Here is a 26,984-nt window from a genome sequence, read left to right as displayed (position 1 = left end):
GTTATCTTGATTTATATTCTATACATGGATTCACGGGATCATAAGAGGTGTGTCTTAGGCATCTCCTACTGAGCGTTTAGCTCACCCCATTATCTAACATTTTTCAGGATACAGGAAAGAATTGGCGGACGACGCTCCTCCACACGTCTTGATGATTTAGTGGACTGTTTTGATATACTTTGTAGTTATGATCTCATTTAATTATTATTATTATTATTATTATATATTTATAAACCCTGGAATAACACGTATAATATACATTGAAATAGGAAACAATGGTAGTATCCTTAATTGACCTCGGGTTCGAGTAAGGACCCGGTTAGTGATTCGAAATCACGAGTTCAGGTCGTTACAGGTGGCTCCCACATGTTAGCCATTATCCTAACAACTTGGAAATCTCATGTATCCCCAACTTCATTATAGAGTGATGACATAATAACATAGAGAAACGGGACTCACCGTCAGTACCCATTGTTCTTTCGCAAGCAAGAATTTCGTTGAAAATTCTTTAGTTGTCTTTTGGCAATGTAACGCTGCTCAAAAGATATCGATGAGAGAGAGAAAGTGAGATGGAGGGCAGATTTAGGTTTGAATCTTAAATTCGAAATTTAAGATTGAATTGAAATTTGAATTTGCAGAGGTAGATTGAAAACTTGAATTTTTAGACGGAGTTGATGTCTCCGTTAGTGGGCTTGCTGCCATGTTGAGTTTGGTGCTGATATTGAAATATAACCGGATGGCATGTTTTAATTTGATGGGGTAGCATATAGGCACGCTGATGGGTACCTCGGGGCTACTAAATAATTTCTCTAAAAGTATACATTGTTATCAAATAAAATAAAATAAAATGTCATGGGATTCATTCTGTTTCTCTATTACGGAGTATTTAAGCTAAAGAGTCCAGATAGAGAGAAAGAAAGTGTGATTCTCTTTTCTTTTCTTTTCTTTTTTTTTTTCTTTTTTTATTTATTATTTTTTTTTTATCACTATTTGATTCCTATTCTTTTTCACTTTCTTGTCACTCCTTCTTTCTTTCCCTTTCACTATTTGATTCCTATTCTTTTTCACTTCCTTGTCACTCTTTCTTTCTTTCCCTTTCACTACTTGTATCCCACCTCGTACTTTCCATTTCACACGCATATAGATAAATGTTTTCTCTCTTGCTTGCTGATTAAGATTAAAAACATCTTTCATCATTATTGGGACTCTTTGTCAAACTCCCCATTTCGTAGGCTTGTTGCCTGGTGCATCTTTCATCATTATTGGGACTCTTTGTCAAACTCCCCATTTCGTAGGCTTGTTGCCTGGTGCTTCTATATGGTAAAAATTTCGATCAGCACACACACACACACACACACACACACACACACACACACACACACACACACACACCCAGTAAGTAGGACTGATTGATTATTACTTGCGAGGTAGAATGGCATCATCTTCCACTCCAAAACAACCGTCTCACGCCCATATCGGTGGTCCGCCTGGTAAGTTGCCTGATATATCCCTGCTTCCTTAAATTACTTTTAATTTGAGAACGTTATAGTACTAATTATGGTGAAGTATATATGTGCTTGTATATATATTCATTAATTTAAAGTGATCACAGAAAACAAATTTAATGTCAAAGTAGTCAACTTATTTTAGCATGAATTTTTATACCAAAAAAGTCGAACTCTTTGTTTGAAAATTAAATATAAGATCTACATAATTAAGATAATGATATTTGCGCTCTAAAATTAACTTTTAGAGTCCCTGGGGGGTTGACAGAGATTCGGAAAGTAAGTTTTTAAGATCCTGTTCTCGAATTGCACTCCTGATTTGGATAATGCGTCTGTTGTGGGGCACGTGCTCGAAGGAAAAAAAAATAAAAAAATTACAATAATAATAAAATAACAAAAGTACCCCTTAAGTATTCCCTTAAAAATCCACTAGTTAGCGTCGGTGACCCCTCTTTTCCTGTTTATGCTGCATGCATGTATGCTGTCTGATTTCATTTTTTATTTTTTTGGAAAGATTGAAACTTGAAACTCAAAAGATCCAAATCTTAATCAAACTACAGCCATCTTCTTCCATTCCATTCAAGCAAACTGCAAATCACTTTGTGCACTTATTTTCTTCTAGAGTTGGATTTTTTTTTTTTTTTTTTTCATTTTTTATTATAAGAGAATTAAACAAAATAAAGATGGTGACGACCTAATGTCGTACAGAAGAAAGTCAAAAAAATAAAAAATAAAAAATAAAAAAACGATTATTAAAGGGACGACATGAGAGCTAAAGAGGAACAAGAATCATTTGGACATCATGAAAGGTGGGCTTGAGTTATTTGAAAAGGTGATTAATTGATTAAATAGATGATGGGTTTGTTGAAGAAGAATAATCATTCAGACGGAGAAAGAAAAAGACAGGAGAGAGAGAGAGGAAAAAAAAAAAAAATCCCAAAGTTTTACATTGAATGGAAAGTTGAAGGTTATAGTATTTGTCTTTCTGTTTTTTGGAGCGCCAATGACCTCTCATTAATTAATTGTTATTTGGTACAATAATAAATTAATCAGATTTAAGAAGGCGTCTGGCAGTGTACAAAGCTACAATGAAAGACGACTGGGAGAGGGCCCAAGATGAAGATATGGCGACAGCGTATATCAATGGATACCACGAAACACTACTCCACAGAGCAGTCGGAACAGGTAGATCAATTCATTTTGTCGAGAAGTTGGTAGAACTAATGCCAAAGGAGGCACTTGTTTTACAAAATCTTCGAAACGACACAGCCCTCAGTGTTGCAGCCAGGTTGGGCAACACAAAAGCTGCAATTATATTGGTGGACAAAAACCCAGATTTGCTTCAAATGAAGAATAATGATGGTTTGTTTCCAGTTCACTTGGCTGCCTTGTATGCCCACAAGGAAACACTTTTATATTTAATGAAGGCAACCACAGACCATCACCATCCCACTCCGTATGCAGACCATTATTCTGGTGTCCTGCTTCTCGTTCAACTAATAGTTTCTGGATTCTATGGTCAGTAAGCAAGATTTATTCTCTAGCTTCAAGAAATCAATTAATCAATTAGTAACTTGATTTGATATATATATATATATATATGTATGATCAATATAATTGTGTACGTAAGTAATTAATTGTACTTTTACAGACGTGGCTCTGGATTTGGTTCATCACCACCCTGATTTGAGTACAAAATTCATGAGAATTGAAAATAATGACTATCCTCTAAAAGCAATAGCTAGAAAGGCATCTGCATTCAGGAGTGGATGTCGCCTCAACTTTTGGCAGCGTTTCATCTATTCTAGTTAGTTCATTTCTTGATCTCCACCCCAATTCTTTCTTCTTTTCTATTAATTATATATTCACATCTTTCTTTTACTAAAGAGAGTACGACTATGAATCAATTTGCACAATAGTGTTATAATCACCTTCTTTATCTTGGAAGTTGTTGACTGATCGATCAGTATTGCAAACACTTACTAGATGCTTTATGAACAGAATGGATTATATATATGCGTGTGAAGCCTGAAGTGCAAAAAACACTCTATAGTATGCTTACAGTGTATATTGCACCCTTCGCGTGCAAAAAATATCCCTAAACTATGACATTTGTGCAAATAGGTCCTACTCATACATTTATGACTAAAATGCCATATATATATATATATATATATATATATATATATAATTAATATTTTGTGAAATGACTAAAAAGGGTAGCTAAAAAAAATAAAAAATTTGTGATGATGGCGCTGGAATCATGATCTAGGTTTCCAATCTATGAAGACGAACAAGGCTGGCAGATTTCAAGTGCAAGATTGCAAGCATAACTAACCCATAAACATCAGATTTCTCTGACCGGCAACCTCTTTAATGAGCTCGAATCGCCAAGTTCCTGGAAGAGCATCAAATCTGACAAGAACCTCTCTGGGCTTAATCTCTCCGGCGTCCTCATCGCCGACGTGGGTCACCTCCACTACCTCTTCAACCTTCTCCAGTCCTCCGCTTCCCAAAAATCATCGCCGAATTCCAATCTTTGGTGCTCTTCAGCAAGAGCGGAAGCACCAAAGAGTTGCTCCGGCTCGTGCCATGCGCGAGGGCTCTGATGGGTGTTTGTGATTTGAATGTGCATTTGCCTTTGGAAATGGAATTGTGTCCATTCGATTTGGCACTGGTGACCTCAACCGCAATTCAGAATGTATTCGGCGATATAGTGGCGATTGAGAGGAATTTGACCAGGGATATGAGTATGCTACGAATCACCCTGCTGGTCGTATTGGGAAAACCTTGATTTTCAAGGTAAGAGTGATTTGGATTTACTCGAATTTAAGATTTATTTCAATTTATTTAGAAATCGTCGGCTATTACAAATTGGGATCTGGTTAGAATTCAGTAGATTCCAGCTTATTTTTTAAATCACATGCTTCACTTTGAACTTTAAATGGCATTGAAATATAGGTTCTTTTAGTTTCACAAAGATCTTACCCATACATCCACTAATATATATATATATATATATATATATATATATATATATACTCAATGTAACGACCAGAACCCGTGGTTCCGAATAGTTAACCGGGTCCTTACCCGAACCTAAGGTTAACTAGGTCATACCATCCATTTCCTGTGTCGTGTCCATACCTGCCACACGAATCAATCTAGGGTCCCAAAATACTCCAAGAACTCATTTTTACAAGGTGATCAACTGTGCAGGTCAAAAGGGAAGGATCAACGGGCTGATGGCCCTTGGTCGGCCGGCTGACAGGGCAGGTTCGGTCAGGTCGGCCGGCTGAAACGATTAACAAAATGAATGCTCTCTGGACTCTGCTACAGTATGGGTGTCGATTGGCTGGAGGGGAGGTTCAGTCGACCGATGTGATACCCCTCGGATCTGAGACACGGGTTGATCAGGCCCAGGCCCGAGCCCGAGGGAATATCAAACAATTAAAATATTTATAATGAACACGGAATACAAAATGAATTAAGAAATGAAATTAAAGCTGAAAGGAACTAAAACCGAATCCGCAAAATATTATAATTATTAAAATCCATCAAACTCAAACTCCAAAACTCCATCAGTTTACAACTCGGGAATCCATCCATTGGACCCCTTATTTAAATTCTCCAAACGATACTGAAATAATAAAAACAAAATCCAAAGCTAACATAGAGAAAATTCCTACATAATCGGAGGAGTGAATAGCTGTATCTGCTCTGCACGTCCAAACTCTAACCCTGGAACTGACGAGCACTTGAAAAATAAAGAAGTGGGTCAGGCCCACATGCAAGTCCTGATCTACTACAATCCAAACAGTAATCCGATACGCAGATACATCCTAGGAAGACTCAACAATATCTAGAGTAGTCAATATATGTATATAGTACACACTATAGGACGCTCGCTAGTCTAGTAGGTCTGTCTCAGCCTGAATAGAAGGCAACATGCGAATACGCACCCGAAGGTGGGCATGAGTACCTAGACCTACCTGGGAATAACACCTATGTCCAATTATCCATCCTAGGCAATATACGTGCCCTAACCATGGTCATGAGACTCAAGCTCATACCACGGCACCATATAATATATATATAAAGTCCGTACTCCTCCTAATACAAAACACCATCCATCTATGTAGTGGTCTGATATATGTATAACAAATTCATCCTGAAACTATAGTAGGTCATTCAATTCTCAATTGATATGACACAAGTAGGTGATGGACTTAACCTATATGATTAATCCATACCTTAATCCAAGTTAGGTAGAACTCAGTGTTTGAACAAGTCCATACCTAGTATGTCACCGTCCCATACCGGTATATACAATCCTCCAGTTAACGAAGTTGACAAAAATAGGAATAAGTATTTATCAACCATACTCCAGAATTAGCATAAATATAGTTTAACATGTATATAACCAACTTATGCATTCAATATAAGATTTAGAATCCCAATTACAGTCCGTTAAATTGATAAAGTAGAGTTACACAGTCTACCTCTCCAAACAGTACCATAACTGATGCAATGTAAAACAGATTTTAACACCAGTTGATCCCAACTAAGCATACATATAACAATATCACAGTATGCTTATAACACAGCTGCAAAACATGATTTATAAATCCAAGTCATGCAGAGAAATAAAGTTCCAAAAATAGAAGACAACAGAAATTAATTTTCAAATCATCCACATACGGGTTCACTGTTTAATCTTAGATTAATCCCGTCCTCAATTCCTACTTGTAATCATGCTTCCCAACATTTTTACAAGTCTTAAACATTAAATTACAACATCCAGTAGCCTTTAAATAATTTTAGAAAAACCAATTTCAGCCAAAAGTCCCTAAAACTTCAATTCTGTGCGTTTTAAGATTAAGCAGGCTCTAAAATTTGGAGCCTGCTCTATTTTTCTTTTGGAGCCGGCTCTAAACCACTTAGAGCCGGCTCAAAGACACTTGGAGCCGCCTCCAAATAAGTTTGGAGCCGGCTCTAAGATATTTGAGAGCCTGCTCACTTTTCCCCTAGCCGCCGTTGCCCGTTCCAGCTTCGTCTTCTCCAATTCCGGTGATTACCAGAGCTTCTGTAACATGTTTTAATTCTCATTCTAGGTTCAATCTCAGTCCTAGGTACATATTAAACCACTGATATTCAATGATAGCATGCATAAAACATAGGTTTAGAAGCAACGATTACAAAACCTTAGTCTGAAACTTTAAGCAACCCACAACAGATTTATTTGGTGATCTTCATTACTGTTTTAAGAACTTATGCTAGGGTTCATTTAAATATCTCAAACTAATACTAAAACATAGATATCCAATCACAACAGGAATTTAACATAAGTGCTAAAATAATCGGCAACAAGATTTCTGTTAAAACTTTTAAGCAACATCAAACAGATTAACTCAATAGAAACAAAATACTGATTCAACATGCATACAAGATGAATTATAACATTCGTTGAATCTGTTTTAATGTTTGATTAATTCCTGGAGTCTAACTAGGCATGCACAGAACACGAATTAACGGGAGAGAGAAGACAGAGACTTGCCTGCAGTTTCAGATTTGAAACTATAATTCACCATCTCTATAAATTCTGGCAATGTCAACTTGCTGTTATCAACCTCTGCCACTCCTAGTTAGGACCAAAACTCCTCCTTGAATCCCTCCCTTAATTTCCTAAAGTTTCTCTCAGTAAACCATACAAGCTCCCTCTCTGTTTCTCTGCCCTCACAACTCTCTGAATAACTCTATTACGTGACTCTGTTATTGAATGTGGTGAGTAGGGTTTATCAAAAACCCTAGGCAGACGTATACCCATATATTTATAGAGTTATACCAAACCCTAAATTAATTCAAGCCCTAACTAAATCCTAACCGGCCCATAGAGTTTAATTAAAACCTGTGTCGGCTAAAAAACTAAAACCTAAATTATGAAAAATAATTAATTAAAATACTTCCTAAATTACTTCCTAAATTAAAACCTTTAATCATCAATTCAATTAAAGAAAATGATAAAGTCCAATCTAACGTAATACAGAAAATAAAATACAATGTAATAATTACTTAATTCACAGAATCACCATTAAACAACAAGTCATCAATTATTGCAAATAAAACACCAATCCACAAGTTAAACAATTTAAAATTCAAACACCATTTAATTAATTCAAATAATACAAATAAGTCAAATAAGGCAAATAATTAAAAAAAAAAAATCAATTAAAACATAAATTAAATACCAGGACTATCCTTTTGAAATTAGGGGTATTGCATTCTTCCCCCCTAACAAAAGGAATTTCGTCCTAGGAATTCGCTCTTATCTTCTTCCAATATTTCAGGAAACTGCGAGCGAATGACATCCTCCCGTTCCCAAGTGGGCTCAGCCTCATTGTGATGACTCCACTGAACACGTACCAAAGGAATAACCTTATTGCGAAGGATTTGATCCCGACGGTCAACAATACGACATGGTGGCTCCAAATAAGTTGCATCCGGCTGCAACTCAATCTCCCCAACATCGATATGCTGATACCGATCCTCATTGCGCAGAAATTGTCGCAACATGGAAACATGAAACACGTTGTGAACGCAATCCAAGTTATCCGGAAGTGCCAACCGATAAGCCACAGCTCCCACTCGATCCGTAATCATGAATGGACCGACAAACCGAGGAGACAACTTCCCTTTCTTCCCAAAACGCATAACACCCTTCATAGGAGACACTTTGAGTAGAACCTGATCCCCAACCCGAAACTCCAAAGCACGAGTGCGACGATCAGCATAGCTCTTCTGCCTACTTTAGGCAGTACGCATGCGATCTCGAATAAGAGAAATCTTTTCAGAGGTATCCTTGATGAACTCAGGACCTAAGAATCGATTCTCTCCAACCTCTATCCAACAAACAGGTGATTGACACGGTCGACCGTATAACGCCTCAAAAGGTGCCATCCCAATAGTCTTCTGGAAACTGTTGTTATAAGCAAACTCCACAAGTGGCAAACATTCCTCCCAGTGGCCCTTAAAATCCAGAACACATGACCGAAGCATATCTTCCATAATCTGATTCACCCTCTTAGTTTGTCCGTCAGTCTGAGGATGATAAGCAGTACTAAGGTGTAACTCCGTACCTAAAGCCTGCTGAAAACTCTTCCAAAATCCAGATACAAAGCTCGAATCCCTGTCCGATATAATAGACAATGGAATGCCATGTAGCTTCACAATCTCTGAAATGTAAAGCCTCGCCAACTGCTCCGAAATGTAGTCAGTGCAAATAGGCAAGAAATGAGCTGACTTGGTCAACCTATCCACAATGACCCATATGGAATTATGCCCCTTGAAAGAATTTGGCAACCCTTCCACAAAATCCATAGATATGCTCTCCCATTTCCACTCCGGAATTGGTAGTGGCTGTAGAGCTCCTGGTGACCTCTGATGATCAATCTTAACCATCTGACAAGTACTACACTGAGAAATAAAAAGAGCAATGTCCCTCTTCATACCTGCCCACCAAAACTGTCGTTTCATATCTTGATACATCTTATCGCCTCCTGGATGGACAGAGAACTCAGAGTGGTGAGTCTCAGTCATCACATCCTTCCTCAAATTATCAGCAGAATGTACCACTAACCGTCCCTTGTACCTTAAACCTCCGTCAGCCCCAACATAGTAAAATGGAACCTCTCCAGAAGCTATCTCTGCAACCTTGTCAATGCACTGCTGATCTGTGAGTTGTGCTTGTAAAACCTTGCGAATGATGGAAGGTGTAACCACCACGCAAGCCATAAAAGCGTCTGACAACTCATCTACACTCTTCAAAGCATTCCACTCAGTAGTGAATAGAGCAAAAAGACTACCAACAGGTCGGCGACTGAGTGCATCCGCCACTACATTCGCTTTCCCTGGATGGTACTGTATAGAAAAATGATAGTCTTTTACAAACTCCAACCATCTGCACCGTCTCATATTCAGCTCCCGCTGAGTGAACAAGTACTGCAGACTCTTGTGATCACTGAATAATCTGAAGGACTCACCCAACAGATAATGCCTCCAAATACGCAAGGCAAAGACCACTGCTGCCAACTCCAAATCATGTGTTGGATAATTAAGCTCATGAGGCTTAAGTTTCTGAGATCCATAAGAAATCGGTCGCTCCTCCTGCATCATTACACATCCAAGACCCTGCAAAGAAGCATCCGTGTAAACAAGATACTCTATCCCGCCATGCGGAGTAGCCAGAACCGGTGCAGAAGTCAGCTTCCTTTTCAGCTCATCAAAAGCTCGCTGACAGTGTTCATCCCACACGAACTGTACACCCTTCTTGGTCAGATGAGTGAGTGGTCCTGCTATCTTGGAGAACCCCTGGATGAATCTCCTGTAATATCCTGCCAGACCGAGAAAACTCTGAATCTCAGTAGGTGATATAGGCTGTCCCCACTCAACCACCGCTGAAACCTTGGCCGGATCCACTGCTATCCCCTTTTCTGACACCACATGACCCAGAAATTTCATCTCCCGCTGCCAAAATTCACACTTCTCGAACTTGGCATATAACTGGTGCTCACGAAGCGTCTGCAAGACTATGCGAAGATATCTAGCATGATCGTCCTCCGACCGAGAATAGATCAAGATGTCATCAATAAAGACAATAACAAACTGATCCAAATAAGCCCGGAAGACTCTATTCATTAAGTCCATGAATACTGCAGGTGCATTAGTCGTCCCAAACGGCATAACACGAAACTCATAAGAACCATATCTCGTGAGAAATGCTGTCTTAGGAACATCCTGCTCCCTAACCCTCAGCTAATGATACCCATAACGCAGATCAATCTTGGAGAAGTATGTGGCTCCCCTTAACTGATCAAACAAGTCATCAATCCTGGGCAAAGGATACTTGTTACGAATTGTAACCTTGTTCAACTCCCTGTAATCTATACACAGACGAAGTGAACCATCATTCTTCTTCACAAATAGAACCGGTGCTCCCCAAGGTGATGTACTCCTACGAATAAAACCCTGGCTGAGTAACTGCTGAATCTGATCCCTTAGCTCTCTCATCTCTACCGGTGCCATCCTATAGGGTGCCTTAGCAATAGGCGCAGTGCCTGGAGCTAAGTCTATCACAAAATCGATCTCGCAACTAGGTGGCAACCCTAGAATCTCCTGAAATACATCCGGGAAATCCTATACAATCTGTATGTTATCCAATGGCACAATAATCCCCTCCTCATTTTCCTCCTCCACATGAAACAAATAGGTGCTACCGCCCCCCTTAGAACGTGGCATAACTACTACATACATATCCTGACCAGGTATAGTAAAAATAATAGATCTATCAAAACAATCAACTTGGGCATGGTAGTGAGACAACCAATCCATCCCAAGTATCACATCATAAGTGTGCATGTCCAGGACCAATAGATTGGCTAGAAAATGGGGTGAGCAATTTGCTCAGTAGGTGGTGCCTAAGACACACCTCTTGTGACCCCGTGAATCCAAATAAAGAATAAAGATGTAGAAAATGGGATCATGTTTGACCGTGGAAATACAGCATCAATATCAAGTCCAAATGGGCAATATAGTGCTATACAATGCAATACCGTGCTATGTCGCTCCCCATTTTCAAAATCATCTATTACTTCACAAACTATTAATATAACCCATCCGTTGGTAACTCCACAGCGACACGAGAGAAGGATTGGCTACTGTCCCTGACCCTTGGTACCTCCGTAGCGTCATTTGGGGCCCAGATAGCTCAACCATGCTAGGTTAATTCCCTTAATTCCCTCTAGGTTACATTAACACCACGACCCTTTGGTAACTCCGCGGTTACTGGGTTTTTTTATAAAAACACTTTAATCAAAACCTTGCCCCAAAAATCCCTTTTTCATTCACTTAAAATCATTTTGCCCATTTTTCATGCCCAATGCTATGAATGCATGTCACATGCCTTTTCAATACTATGAAAATGAAGGAAATTAATACTACACAATTTAATTAACATACTTTCTTATAACAATTTCTAACAAGTTAATAAACATCATAGGCATGAAAATTTAACACTTATGCATGTTTTTCATATAAATTAATTAATACATATAATCATGAATTCTATACACAACATTTACATCATTTTAAAGGCAATCTACTCAAATTAAACATGCTTGATAACAAATATTAAAAGAAAATTCACAAATGAACAAGAAATTGGGAATTAGAAACGCCTACCTCAAAATAAGCAAAAATCCCCAATTTTGTGCCCTAGATTTTGAAATTTCAAAGTGTACCAAACAAAGAATTGCTCCGATCAAATCGTAGATCTTGACGCGCTCTATAATTTGCCGCAAACGGCACCAAAAATCTCTAAACGGTTTGAGAGAAATCAAGATTTTAAACTTTAAGGAAAAAGAAAAAGAAAAAGAAAAAGAGAATTAAGGGAGAGAGAGAGACCCGTAAAGAGAGAAAGAAAGTGAGGAAATGAGGTCAAAAATTGACCCCTTGGCCCTTTTTCTTAAATAAAATAGTGGGTCCCACCTTTAAATAAAAAATTTCTTTTCTTTTAAATTTCTACCACTAATTAATATATATATATATAGTCACATGTTAAATCACAACCACATGCAACACATTAAATAAAAATGAATATGATGCAATTGGACCAAACCATAACCCCCGTACACTGCAATTTCGGTAACGGGTCTCACCCGGAACCGTCCGGCCCGAAAAACATAAAAATGCCAAAATAACAAACCTTGCATTTCAAAGAGTCCTGAATTTAATGGAATGCCCCAATTAACTCACTGACACAACCGGCACATACCACGGTGTCCGTCACGCAAAACGAGAAAAGACGAAAATGCCCTCGCAAAAACAGAAAATCCCAGGAAATGGAAAATGGTGAAAATTGGAAACATTACACTCAATATATTTACAGTACGTATATGGAATGTATGGTTTTCCAGATCTTGGTCATGAGAGTAATATTTCTCAATATATATATACATAATGTGAATCTGGATCTGGATTTCTATGTTGGAATCAGTTCTCCGCTGACTAGAGCTGATTGGTGTTGTCTACTAATTGCATATAGAGGAGTAACAACACTAAACTATGTTTATGTAGTAGATTGATATTTATATTGGTTGAGTGCTTTGAGGGTTATTGATTGTCTCAGTCAGACCCATCAATTTCGGAGCTCGCCACCATCCTTGCCAAACCGCTGAACCATCCTCTATTTTAACTTCTCATCGGTCTGTCGGCAGCTCTCCTTTGAAGAAAGAAGGGTTAAAAGAGAAAAGAGAAAATGATGTTTGGTAAGGACATTTTTGGAAGAGTAAAAGGGTAAAATAGGCATTATATTAATTAAGGGATGTTTTTGCACAAATTGAAAAGAATAAGGGTGTTTTTTTGCACAACTTTTTAAATAAGGGTTAAAAGTGCTATCAAATATATACTTCAAGGGTGTTTTTTGCACTTACCCCTTTTATATATATATATATATATATATATATATATATATATATATATATATATATATATATATATATATGTTGGGTATAGCGGAAGTTCTTATACCAATTTGTTAGGCAGCAACGAAAACCTCTAACACCAATCAGTTGTGTAGAAGTGACCCAAACAAAAATACATGCAATAATGGCAAATCCTAATAACATAAAGCACCCCACACGACAAGATTTATACATGGTTCATCCTCACAAATAGGGTTACCGCGATGATGATCCGTATCACCATATACATAGAAGAAGATTACAAATTGAAGAACGTTTTGGTTCTTTCAGACAATAATCCTTCTTCTTAGAAGAAACGTCACCCACCAAACGAAAAAAAGTTCACCGAACGCTTCAAAAAAAATCCTCCAATAATTATATGGTTTACATAAGAAAAAAACTTACCCAAAGACAAACCTCAAAATCTCTCTTAAAGACTATACACAAAAAAGGATTTTTTTTACACAAAAAAACCAATATAACTTATTTCGACTATACCATCAGAATATCTCTCTTGAATCTCTGGAGGATCTCACTGAGATCTCCATCTTTTGCATGCGTGTTATCCTTAATTTATAAGCCAAAGTTGCCGCCACAAAAATCAATTCATTCCTTATCAATTATTTTTCTTAAAGTTTGTGTAATGTTTCCAATTTTTATCATTTTTTATTTTTTAGAATTTTTTGTTTTTTTCGATGGTATTTTCCTCTTTTTTCATTTTGCGTGCCGGATACCGTGGGATGTGCCGGATGTGTCAGAGTGCTGTTTGGGACATTTCATTGAGTTCAGGACTCTTGGAAATACATTGGTTGCCATTTCGGCATTTTTTTTCATTTTCAAACTAGGAAGTCCCAGGTGGGACCCACTACCAGGGTTGTTATACACAGGGGTTATGTCACGTGTCCATTGCATGCGTGATTATTTAATGCATTTTATATGGTTACATAGTTGATTGCATGGTTGTAATTTAATTAGAATATATAATAATAATAATAATAATAATAATAATGTTATAAAGGTAAGATATTTATAATTTTGTGGGACCCATTATTATACAACAATTATAGTGGTCTTAAGGCTATTACAGAATCACCATTTCTCTCACTCTCTGCCTTGGTTCTCTCTATTTCCCTTTACTTTCTTTTTTCTTCTTCAATCAAGCCAAGATTTCTCTCTTATCTTTGGGAATTTGGTATTGCCACTTAAGGCAAAGTTGGAGAGCTCGTCGAGATCTTCGTTTTGATCGGAACAAATATCCATTTGGCCACCATTTGGGATTTCAAATTTTTGGCATTTTTGGGGCTTTTTCTTCAATTTTGGTAGGGGTGCTCTAATCCACATTTTCTTTGGTTCTAATGAAATTTTCCCTCTTAATTTTCCCCTAAGCATGTTTAATTTGGTTATTTAATTCATGTTTTATGTGATTATGTGGATTATATGAATATTTGGTTCAATTACATGTTTCTTGTGATGATATGATGAAAAGTATATTAAATTTATGCCATGGTATGTTCTATATGATAAATTGTTTATTTGAAAGCATGATGTATAAGTATGTGGTTATTAATTAGTAACTTATATGAAATTTCATTGTTGACATAATAATTATGAAGCATGAGGCATTCATGCATTTATTGGGAAAGAAAAAGGGAAAAGTGTTTTTAAAAAGCAAAAGAAATGTTTTGGGGAAAAAAGTTTTCGAAAAGTATTTGCGTAAACTCGAACGCCTAGGAGTCGTCTAGTGGTCCGCGGCGTTAATGTGGTCTAGAGGGGACTAGGGAGAGACCCTAGCGTAGTTGAGCTACCTAGGACGGATACGACACCTTAGAGTTGCCTTGTGGTCGTGGATAGTTAGCCAATCCTCCTCTCGTGATGCCTTGGAGTCATCTTGGGTCGGACTGCACTAACGGTTTAAAAAGGTGAAACGGTATTGTTTCTGAAATGGAAAGCGACATTTCATGGCATGGGATATCATTGGCATATATTACACACTTGGTAGTCGGATGACTTGTGTATTTATTTGTTGATATTATTACTATTTTACTTGTTTCCCGATGCATACATGATCCCGTTCGCTTATATTCTATTCCTTATATGGGTTCACGGGATCGTAAGAGGTGTGTCTTAGATACTTCCTACTGAGCAGTTGGCTCACCCCGTTACTTTAATTTTTTCAAGACATGGGAAAGAAGTGGCGGACGACGATCCACCACAAGTTTAGACGGGATTGGAGATCTATATTTTGCTATCTTTTGTAATTGAACTTTAATATTTTGTAAATATAATCTTAATTATTTTGTAAAATTTTAGTTTAAATTGTATAATGTTGTAAGTTATGGACTTTTAATTTTAACTATATTTCATGGACTGTAATTTATTGTAATTAAAGTACGTTCCTTGTAAAGGATTATGGGACTAGGTAGTGGACTTATGTTTCCATGTTTGAATGAGATGGAGGAATGGGACTCTTTTTATATGTATGTGTTGATTTTGGGAATGTTGTATATTATTTGCATTATGCGTTGGAACATAATAGATTAGTTTTAAGGCCAAGTGAGACCATTACATTTTATATGTATTTCAGCAGGTCGTAGTAGGACTTTTTCTGCAAAGGTTATGCCGAAATTTATTTATTTATTTTTTGGTACTGTCGACCGGTATCTTTTTGGGTCGTTACAGTTTGCTTATTGCCTTATCAAACCCCCTTAGTTTGCGCATTAAGCAATCCACACGACCACACAATTGACCACCACAATTATATCATTCAACTAATGAAATTCTGCCAAAATCCCAATAATATATAATCTGCCAAAATCCCAACAATATATATATATATATATATATATGAAGAGGTTAATGATTATATGTGTATATATACTAGAAAACCATATAATTCAAATTTGATTAAAGGTACGGTGGAAGTGATAAGTGTATACTCATTTAATTTGCTATATATACATTTTGTCTTGAAGGTGTTCCTGTGAAGTTGGAGAACTACCCTAACAACAACCCAAATACCTGTGACACTCAGAATCCAGCAGACATCTCTCAAGTTCCTCCGCAGATGAGTGGCAGAGAAAACTACTACTACTACTTTGGTATGTCATAAATTTTGATCTGTAATCAAATGCTTAATAAAATGCCCAAAAATTTACGCTTGTCTATGTAGCTAGCTAAGTTTGATTCCATGCCATACATATAGGCAATTTAAATTTCATATGCGCCAGTCCATGAGTCTGGCGTATGTTTTCTTTTCAAATTATTCAACCACTTTGTTAATTTTCAGGTACGCTACGCCATAAATTGCGTGTCCTACTTGCCAAAGCCATGTTATTAGGTGAGAGACGACAAATTTACATTTAAGTGAACATAGTAGTTTCAATTGAAAGCCACAGAGAAATCCTTTATTTACTATCTAAATTGCAGTACCGCATATCAAGCACATTCAAGAAAAAATGTCGGGGCATGATCAAGCTCTTCAACTCGTCAAACGCTTGTGCGAAGGATTAATCCATTCAATTACTGATTTCGACGACACATTCTGGAACTTCAACGAACCAACCCTTGAGGCAGCAAGGCATGGTATTCATGAGGTTTTACAAGAACTAGTGGATACATTTCCCGATGCAATTTGGTCCCGTGATGCAAATGAACATTACATATTTCAATTTGCAATTATAAATCGTAATGAAAATGTTTTCAACCTCATGTATCAAATGAGTGAATTTATGCAGTACATGATAAACTTAATAGACAAAAATGGTGACACTTTATTGCACGTGGCTGGAAAGTTGGCACCTCAACATAAACTCAATCTAGTTTCTGGTGCAGCTCTGCAGATGCAGCGTGAGTTACAATGGTTTAAGGTATAGCCAACTCATTTATCTTGTTACAAATTTTTTTAATGATGGTTCCATTTTTTTGCATGAAACTTTTAGCCCCGCAATCATTTTCACACCCCTAATGTTTTTAGTTGAATTGTATATAAAAGAAACTAATTTTTAAAATTTAACATTCCACTTCATATAAGAAACATATCAAAGTTGTCCATTGTTTTGAATTTATGGCTTTCATACAGGAAGTGGAGAAGTTTGTAATCCCTGCCTACAGAGAAATGAAAAACAAAGATGAAAAAACTGCAGCAATGATATTTAGTGAGGAACACGAGAATTTGGTAAGAGAAGGAGAGAAATGGATGAAAGACACATCAAATTCATGCACAATTGCAGCAGCACTTATTGCCACTGTAGTATTTGCAGCGGCTATTACTGTACCAGGCGACTACAATGATTATGGCCTCCCAAATTTTAACAAAGAAATTGGCTTCATAATCTTTGCCATGTCGGACGCAATCTCTCTGTTCACATCCTCAGCTTCCTTGTTAATGTTTTTGTCCATACTCACATCACGCTATGCCGAACAAGATTTTCTCTATAGTCTACCAAAAAGGTTGATTATCGGTCTTGTTACCTTGTTCCTCTCAATAACATCCATGATGATAACCTTCAGTGCCACGCTTTATCTTGTGTTTGGACATAAAAAAGCATGGATTCTTATCCCAACGGCTGCATTAGCCTGTTTACCAGTCACCTTGTTTGTTTCCTTGCAATTCCCCCTACTAGTGGATGTGATCTCTTCGACATATGGTCCTGGCATTTTCGGTAAGCAAAGTGATCGTCCATTCTACTAAGAACATCCAAGAATTTAGGTGCAGAGAAGTTTGGGTTGCTTTCTGCTGTAGAAGTAGTCGAGGCTTGTCTTCTGTTGTAATTATGCATTCTCATCCTGTTGTATTTTTTATCTGTTTTGGCTTCAAATGAAGAACAAGGATGGTTTGTTTCCAATCCACTTGGTTGCTTTGTATACTTTTATATTTCAATGAACGCAACCAAACACCATCACCATCTCTCCCCATATGTAGAACAACCTGGTGTGCAGCTTCTGTTTGATGTGATAATTTCTGAATTAATTCTCTTCTAGCTAGTACGTACTATTTCTAATTGAATTAGAACATCTATAGTCATTTCCACCAAATCAATTATAATATACTAAGATAAAAAAATTAAGAAGTCCACGATCATTAATTAATTACAGTCATGGTTTGTTCACTTGAGTAGAGTGTGAATTCTTTCCAAATTAGGGGGAAAAAATTAAAATAAGCGTGAATCCTAATTATTTATTGGATAAATTACATAAAGGATGGTAGTTTCTGGACACTCAAAACAAATTATATTTGTTCCTCTAATTGGAGAATGCTTCTGAAATCAAGTGACAAGGCTAGGCCTTTCATCAAACATATGGTGGGAGATGGGAAACACATGTTTTTATAGTATGACTTTTGGTTGCCATTAGGACCACTTGGCTCAAACTCCCATTGGGGTGGAAATGCCAAAGTTTGTACTCTTATTAGGCAAATCCCAGTGTAGAGTTCCTAGAGCCTTTCAAGCTGTTGCCCCAACTATGGGAACCCCTTAATTTAATTCCCCCCTTTATTTTTGATAAAGCCTTATGGACCATCTCCCCCACTGGTTCATACCACCTTAAGAGCACATACAATGCTCTCCTTCCCCTTAGTCCTCGGGTCAACTGGTCACATATCATTTGGTTTAAGAATCACATTATGAGACACTCATTTATAGCATGGGTTGCTATCCACCCCAAGTTGAAAACCAGAGACAAATCCCAGTTCTCTAATAGGCAATTTGACAAAACATGCTCTCTGTAATAGGGAGATCGAGACCCATGATCATCAGAGCCATACCTCCATAGTGCTCCTGTTTTGATTCGCTGCACTTCTTCCTTCTTCCCTCTGGTTCTGTAGTGGGTTGGGAGTGTGAGGTTTTTTGTTCGGCCTTGTTTTGGTCTGGGATTTTTGTTTGCATTTGGGCTTGCATTCTGGGCTAGTCCCGTTGCACCAAAAAGGTTGGGCTAAATTACAACTTAGGCTAAAACACTCTGTGTGTGTGTGTGTGTGGCTGTGGGGGAAAAATCTTGTTGTCCAATCAGAGTTAACCACCTCGTCAAGAGAAATTTTACATAATATTTCTCTCGAGCTGCCCAATTATGAAGGCCCAAAGAAGTAAGCCAGAAGAAAGGGAAGACGATCTCTCAACCCGCTAGATAAGAATGCCAGCCCAATTGTCCATCTTCGGCCCACCAAGTCATAATCCGTGAAAAAGAAAGCTCATTTGTGTACTTCACCAACCACTTAAAGCAACTCCGATATTCTTTCATTTGAGCTCTCTAACTCAAAATATATGAGAGGGGACTAAATAGTGCGCTCTCATTTGAAGTCTCAAAATTTGAAACTTTCAAAGCAGCTGCCAATTTTTTTTTTTTTTGGCAAGTTTCTGTAATTCCTCTGTTGTCTCTATCTCCCTCAATATCCGTCTCTCCTCTACCTTTCGTTCCATTCTCTGTCCCTTTCATTGCATTGCCCTGTCGTCTCTCTCTCCCTCTCATCTGCAACGACAAGTTTGTTGCCATTTCCAAAATCTGACTTCAATCTCTCTCTCTCTCTCTCTCTCTCTCTCTCTCTCTCTCTATATATATATATATATATATATATATGTTTGTATATCTAACTCTCAATACAAAGCCCTATTTTTGTACCCAGCACCACAATGTCTTCTTGTTTTTCTTGACCCTCCCTGCACTAATCGAAACCTCTCCAGAAAACAGAGCACCAAACCCAAATGGGTTTGATTATTGATGAAGAAGAAGAACGAGACGACGTCGTTCTGGTTCCACCCGCCAATTTCTCCTTGGTCGAAGATGGCATTTACAGATCCGGCTTTCCTCAACCCTCCAATTTCATTTCTTGAAACCGTCAATTTGAAATCAGTCATGTAAGTGTTGTTATATATACAATATATGTATATGTATCTTAATGATTCACAATTTTCTTGTATTGAGTTTGGGATTTTGGGGCAATTTTCTCTAAAATTATCAATGTGAGCATCAGAAGATCTTGGTTAGTGTTTGTATTTTATTTGATAATTTTTTGGTAACTATATTATATCTGGTGTAATGATGCTGATGCATAGTTCTGTGTGCGCTCTTATGTTGGAAATTGAGAGGGTGGAACTCCAGGCTTAGCTTTTGTTTCTGAGATCATAAGCTAAAATGTTATGTAAATTATTGGGGGGTTATTTCTTTTTGTCATACTACCTGTTGTGGCATGTTTTTTAGATGGTACGGACCAGTGATTACCACTTAATTTGTGATCCAGATGAATGTATTTACATTGTATTATAATTGATGCAAAAAGTTTTGGGATGTCTATAAAAATCAGTTCTTAGTTACGGCTTTTATGATGGTGTTTGTATGTTTAATAACATTTGACACTGCAATGCAAAGCAAGTGAGAAGAAAGATTGTTAAAAAGACCTTATGGTACCAGCTATGTCATGTGGGGGTTAAGGAATCCCGTTACATATGTAACAGTGTAGTTTTTTCACATTTTAACAGGACACACTATACTGAATTTTAGCAAAAATTAGCGGGCAGCAGTATTATGAAGTTCCCATTGTTAAGTGTGCTGCTCGGTAGGAGTACTAGGAGAGGAGCCATTTTAAGTGATGACTTGTTTATAATATTGTTGAGGAGTAAAACAAGGTTCCAAGCATGCTAGTTCTTTTTAGGATCAAGTCTTAGAACAATAACATCAAATTTGAAGAAATAATTGCATAAGATACTTTCCCATCAAGACGGTCATGCATGTGAATGGTAGTTGAAAAAAAATAATGAATTTATAAAAAAAAATAGCATTTTTGATGAAATGCATAATTGAAACTGAATTGGTAAACTATAGCATTTTGACACTGTGGTACTTATCAAAATATAATTTTGATATGCAAAAATAGCATTTTGCATTGGAGATGGTCTTAGAGTTGCGATTATAGAAGAATTCCTATATGGAAGAATTATAGAAGGAAACCATCTATGATGGAAGGATTGTGGGGGGTAAGCAATGCCAGTCCAACTCTAATTCTTCCACAAACATGTATAAATAGAGGTTTAAACCTCCAATAAATAGAGACAATTGAATCTTATTATCTTATGTTCATTGTTTTCATTGAGTGTGTGGCGATTATTTTTTTAACTTTTCAAAGTTAACAAATTTTTGCACCTACACTTACAAATTTTTGCACCTACACTTTGGCATCGTCTATGAGAAATCGTATAAAGATATACTACATAGAGACAATATAGCCATAGAAATGAAGAATGTCAAAATCAAACCGTCCGAAGCATAGGCAATTGTCAAGTAAGGTGGTACCTCCAAACTTGAATGCAAGAACATGTCAATGAAAATAACTAGACACCACCACGTGAGAGTGAACAAGTCCTCAAAGGGTATGAAATAATAAACACACTATCATATATCATATATATATATATATATATATAAAGTAAGAGTCATGATAAAGAAAATCGAATATAACTAAAAACTACATAATAATAATAATTTTTTTATTATTATTATTATTATTTTTTTTTTTGAAAATTATGATTGAAATCAACAATTATAAACAAGATACAGTGTGTCCCATGGGTGCTAAGTTTAACGTTTCTAGTAAGACGGAATGTCACTCTCTAGCCTTTATCTAATAACTCGACTACCTCCTTCATCTCGTGCATCTAAATTCCTGCACTTGAAAACAAAAATAAATCAATAGAAAATTATGTACAAGATATAAACTAACAATCAAACTAGAACTAATCTCTAATCTAACAATAACCGTTACATAGTCCCGGCAACGGCGCCAAAAATTGATGTGTGTATTATCAATGATAAAAATCACTCGCAATAGAACAAATCCTTATAGGATAGGGTTATATTGAGAGCGTCGAACCTCAAGGACTGTGGTGGATTTGTTAAGTATGAAATTAATTCCGATTTGATTCAAGATAAGAGAATTTGTGTTATTTTTATATTTCTAAACGCAATGAAAATAAAAACTGAAAATAAACTAAGTTAGTGGAGAATAGATATCAAGAGATAAGGGAATTAGGGTATTAGCTTCATCACTAGCCTCGTAACATGGTTAATTGCTTCAACTATGGGAAAATTCATACTTATGCATATTCGGGAACCAAGTGGCTAAAAACACACTTTAATTCAATTAAGAAGATATATATGAATAAACACTAAGCCATAACTCATCTTCGGTTGGAATGAATTATCTACCTAACTACTCTAATCTGGGGTGTAATACAACTTGTCTTCCCTAAGTATGAATTATCAAAACATTCATTCACACATTCATTAAGCACCATTGCATGATCATTACTTAAACTATTAAGAGAAACTCTCAACCGTCAATCTCTCACAATAAAAGAAGTTTAATTCAATTATAATAAAACCAATTCTAAGACAGAAGATTAATTTCATTAAAATTGATTATAATCATTAAAACCCAACTGCTTAGTATAACTAAATCAATTACTCACAGCCATGTAATCAATATACATAATTCAAAAAAATTCACAAAGTTAAGAACAATCAAACCATGCTACTAGGACTAGGATTACATCAATTCCCTAAGAAATGCTTTAATTAGCTACTCATAGAGAGTAAAGATGTCATCATTATTAGTGTAGAAGTCATCTCCATGGACCGCCAATTGGAATCTTCAATCTTCAAAACCCTAAAAGCCGCCACAAGGTCTCTCTTGTATCTCCCTCCTCCTCCTCTATTGGACATCTCTTATACATGTGTGTGTGTTGTAGGGTTTCTTCCCAAAGAAAGGAATTAGAAAAAGCTTAGCAAAAGAAAGAAGCTCAAACAGTTTTCTGTATTTTTGTCTGTTTGTAATGTTGTTTTGACCTATTTAGAGTACGAATATCGAAACTTCTACTAGATATAAAAACGATGGAAGATCGGTGTTTCATATTTCACGTGGCAGTCACAGAACGCTATGAAAATATTTTCAACCTTCTATATCATATGACTGAGCATAAAACGAATGCTCACATCAAAGACAACTCCGGGAACACTATCTTGCACATGGCTGCAAAATTGGCACCTCCACATAAGCTTGATCTTGTTTCTGGTGCAGCTCTGCAGATGCAGCGCGAGTTACAATGGTTTAAGGTAACAAACTTCTTTATCATCTTCAATGGAATAGTTTAATTTTTGAGAAACACATCAAAGTTTGTTACATAACTCAAAAGTTATGGTCATCGTACAGGAAGTGGAGAAGTTTGTTAACCCTGCCTTTAGAGAAATACAAAATAATAAAAAAAAGAACCTCCTGCAATGGTATTTAGTATGGAACACGAGAACTTGGTAATAGAAGGAGAGAAATGGACGAAAGACGCTGTCAATTCATGCATAGTTACTGCAACACTCATTGCCACTGTCGTATTTGCAGCAGCTCTTACTGTACTAGGCGGCTACAAGGATGATGGTCATCCAATTTTTTCCACCGAACAAGCCTTCACAATCTTTGCTGCTTTGGATGCAATCTCTCTGTTTACATCCACAGCTTCCGTGTTACTGTTCTTGTCCATCCTTACCTCGCGCTATGCAGAAAATGATTTTCTTTATGTTCTGCCCAAAAGGTTAATTATCGGTCTTGTTACCATGTTCCTCTCAATAACATCCATGATGATAGCCTTCAGTGCCACGCTATATCTCGTGTCTGGTAAGGAAAATCCATGGATCATTTTTCCAGTGGCTGTATCGGCTTGTCTACTGGTCACCCTGTTTGTGTCCTTACAATTCCCCCTACTCGTGGATGCAGTGTCTTCCGCATATGGCACCGGCATTTTCGGAAAGCAAAGAAATCGTCCCTTCTACACAGGTTACAAAACAAGCTGAAGAGTTTGAGCCTAAAACTTTAGGTTCTCTGCATCTAAAACTACTAGTGATCAAAGGAACAATCATTTTTTTGTTGTATGCACTTAAAAGATTTAGCACATTGTGCAAATATGGTCAGAAAGAAATTTATACATGGAAAGTGTAATTGACATATTTTGGAGAAATCCATTATATATCTGTTCACCGCGTGATGAATTAATTCACACTGAGTATGTGAAAAAAACAAAACAAAACAAAACAAAACAAACAAACTTGGAGTGAGAAGAATCTTAAGTTGGATAGAGGTAAGAGAAATGTTCCACTAATTTTTACATAATTATAAAATGTTTGATCATTCGAAGTTGAATTTCAATGATAATGGCAAGAGAAATGTTCCACTAATTTCTCTTGCCATTACGTTCCACTAATTTTACAACCATCTTGGAGTGAGAAAAATCTTAAGTTGGATAATGCGAAGAGAAATGTTGCACTAATTTTTACATAATTATAAAATGTTTAATCATTCTAGTTGAATTTCAATGATAATATGGAAAAATTAGCTAGAATTTAAGTCCATTCATGAAGGGGTAGTATTTTATTATTTATAAAGTATCTTATTACTGTATATTGTTACAATTAAATTCCCTATAAAATAAATGAATGCGTGAGTTTTTCACTATTAGGAAAATATATATATTTATTATTATATTGCTTACAAAATTTATGAGGTGCAATAAAATGAAGAACTCGCAATAATCTAATCTCTCTCAAAAAAAAAAAAAAAAAAAATTCACACGTTTTGGACCCAAGCCCACGCACTGCGAAAAGTTGATCCAGACTAGAGTTCCTCACAATGGGGGGACCTCCTGTGAACCTATATATAGACGTTAGGTGATGTGATTTTGGTTCAATAATTGCACCATTTGCAGTTTGTTTGTACACATCTCTCTCATACAAGTATTGACATCTCCCTTGTAAACCACATTTTATCATGTCTTGAAAACCATGCATGTTACTATATATCTACACCTAACATTCTGTTTAATTCATATATATATATATATATGGTTGGAAGGATTGTAGATACAGCGCATAGTTAGGATCAGATATAAATTATACCCATGATGATTACAACATGAAGTATTTTGAATGTTCATCCAACAATTGTCATGTAATTGCATTCATTATAAATTATAATAGAGGAAAATTGTTCACACTCCAATTTTTATTACAATTGCATGATTCCCTAAGAATTATTAGCTACAAATCCTAATCTTATCTTTTGTGTGTGTATTGAGGTATTGAAATGTTAGCGAATACTATTATAATAAGTGAGGATATTATGAAAAAATTAAATTTTAATGACCAAAATCAAATATAATAGTTTTAAAATGATCATACATTTATCAATAGGCTAGTAATTATTAGGTTCTTATTTTTTAAAAGGAGGTCAGTGATTTAAGCCTAAGTAAAGATATGTGTGTAAGTATGAAAATAATCATATAATTATTATTATTTTTTTTTTGGCAAACATGTAAAAATATTTGACAAAATTACCCTCAAATGGTGAGCAATATAATTTTAGAATTGATAACCATTTATCCTTACGTAACTTTGGTCACTTTACATCTATTACCTTTGACTTTGGTTACTAACCTATAAATTTCCTGAATATTTTTAATAGTGGAAAATTCAGCATGTGAATGGGGGATTGTACCACTAGTTATACGACCATCTAATTATTATTTTTCGGTGAATAGCGGCCATCTAATTATCACAATTTAATAGGCTCTTTAATAGTCAATTTAGTGACATTATTGACATATATCATATATATATGTATATATTCAACGTCTTAGCTTCATGTTTGAATTCTTGGTCTTTTTGCCTCAAAGAGACTTGCATTTTTTTTTCCTACCAAACAAAAAAACTTTTGACTTGCATGAAAAGATTAAAATAATTTTTTTCAGTAACAAGAGGTTTTGGCAGCCGTACGATGGCACTAACATTAGAACCAATTCCGTTTTTGGTTAAAAATTACAATAACATAGTTCTACAAATAGCAAAACAATAAATAATAAATAAAATAAATAAATAAATATAAAAAAAATGTTTAAGTGAAAATATATATATTTTTTCATTTTATGTATTCAAGTCAATAATTTGAAGTTTTAAAAAATAATAATAATAAATAATAAACAATAAAAATTCAATAATATCATAATTGATTTTTCCACACGTTCATTCTTGTGGGCCCATCAAACGTGCAATAAAGGCATCACCATTCACATGATTCATCATGGGCTTGTGCAGGATGGCATGAGAGCTGTAAGAAATCGTTATTGTTTAAGATAGTAAAAAAAATAAAAAGAAGTGGATTAATTAATTTAATAAACTGAAGTTCATCAACAAACAACAACTGTCCGTGTTGTTTCTCAAAGCCGCGTACCGGGTGCAGTCAACAAAGTGCAACCACTTTTTCCCTTGGTTAAATAATATATATATAGTACGTGGATCCAACTTAGAAGAATGAATCAAATCCAAATTGATTTTATACCAAATCTTTTATTAGTATTTTAAGTCCAATTGATTTCAAATATCTGATTTATTGCAAAATTACTCCTCTTGTCAAAGAATTTTGGAAAATTAGTGTTAAAAAGGGTCAACGTACATAACACATAAACTCATTGTTTTAATAAAAAAAAATATCTTTACGCACGTAACAAATATCTTTATTTTTTTTTTCAATACAAGAAGTACTTTATTTTTTTTTTTCAATACAAAAAGTATTAAAAATTATATTAGTATATGCATAATTAACATTCCAAAATTCACAAGAGGCCACTTATTCACTATACTATTAAGACAATTCCACAACAAATATTATTTAACTTCTCATTTTGTAAAATCAATTGTAAATATGATAAAATAGACGTGCAAAAAAATATTTTCGTCAAAATAATTGGTTCATATGTCACACCACTCTAACACAAATTTTCAAAATTCATATTTAAGAGAGTAATTATAAAAAAAGTATTTTACTGTACAACATTATGGTAAGAGAGGTTTAGTACAATTTGACAGGATTACAATTTACAACCCAGATGAATAATATATTATATACATATATTTTTATATATGAAAATTATAAAGTTAG

General features: G+C 35.8%; 2 protein-coding genes across 2 annotated transcripts; both read left to right on the top strand.

Moving 5' to 3' along the window:
- Positions 1 to 743: 743 nt before the first annotated feature.
- Positions 744 to 17,935, top strand: LOC132276004 (uncharacterized). Its single transcript, XM_059777246.1, has 8 exons — positions 744 to 1,320; positions 1,432 to 1,490; positions 2,559 to 3,023; positions 3,157 to 3,312; positions 15,994 to 16,119; positions 16,308 to 16,358; positions 16,448 to 16,887; positions 17,100 to 17,935. The coding sequence occupies exons 2-8, from the start codon at positions 1,433 to 1,435 to the stop codon at positions 17,709 to 17,711; spliced, it is 1,908 nt and encodes a 635-aa protein (XP_059633229.1). The 5' UTR covers positions 744 to 1,320; position 1,432; the 3' UTR covers positions 17,712 to 17,935.
- A 5,349-nt stretch (positions 17,936 to 23,284) lies between these two features.
- On the top strand, positions 23,285 to 23,848 carry LOC132278150 (ankyrin repeat-containing protein ITN1-like). Its single transcript, XM_059779962.1, has one exon. The coding sequence runs from the start codon at positions 23,285 to 23,287 to the stop codon at positions 23,846 to 23,848; it is 564 nt and encodes a 187-aa protein (XP_059635945.1).
- Positions 23,849 to 26,984: the final 3,136 nt, after the last annotated feature.

Source organism: Cornus florida, unplaced genomic scaffold (genome assembly GCF_030987335.1).
Source record: "Cornus florida cultivar Cherokee Brave unplaced genomic scaffold, ASM3098733v1 CherokeeBrave_3.0.0_Hap2_Chr10, whole genome shotgun sequence".
Taxonomy (NCBI): domain Eukaryota; kingdom Viridiplantae; phylum Streptophyta; class Magnoliopsida; order Cornales; family Cornaceae; genus Cornus; species Cornus florida.
The sequence above is the reverse complement of the archived record's forward strand: the minus strand, read 5'-3'. Positions and strand labels throughout refer to the sequence as shown.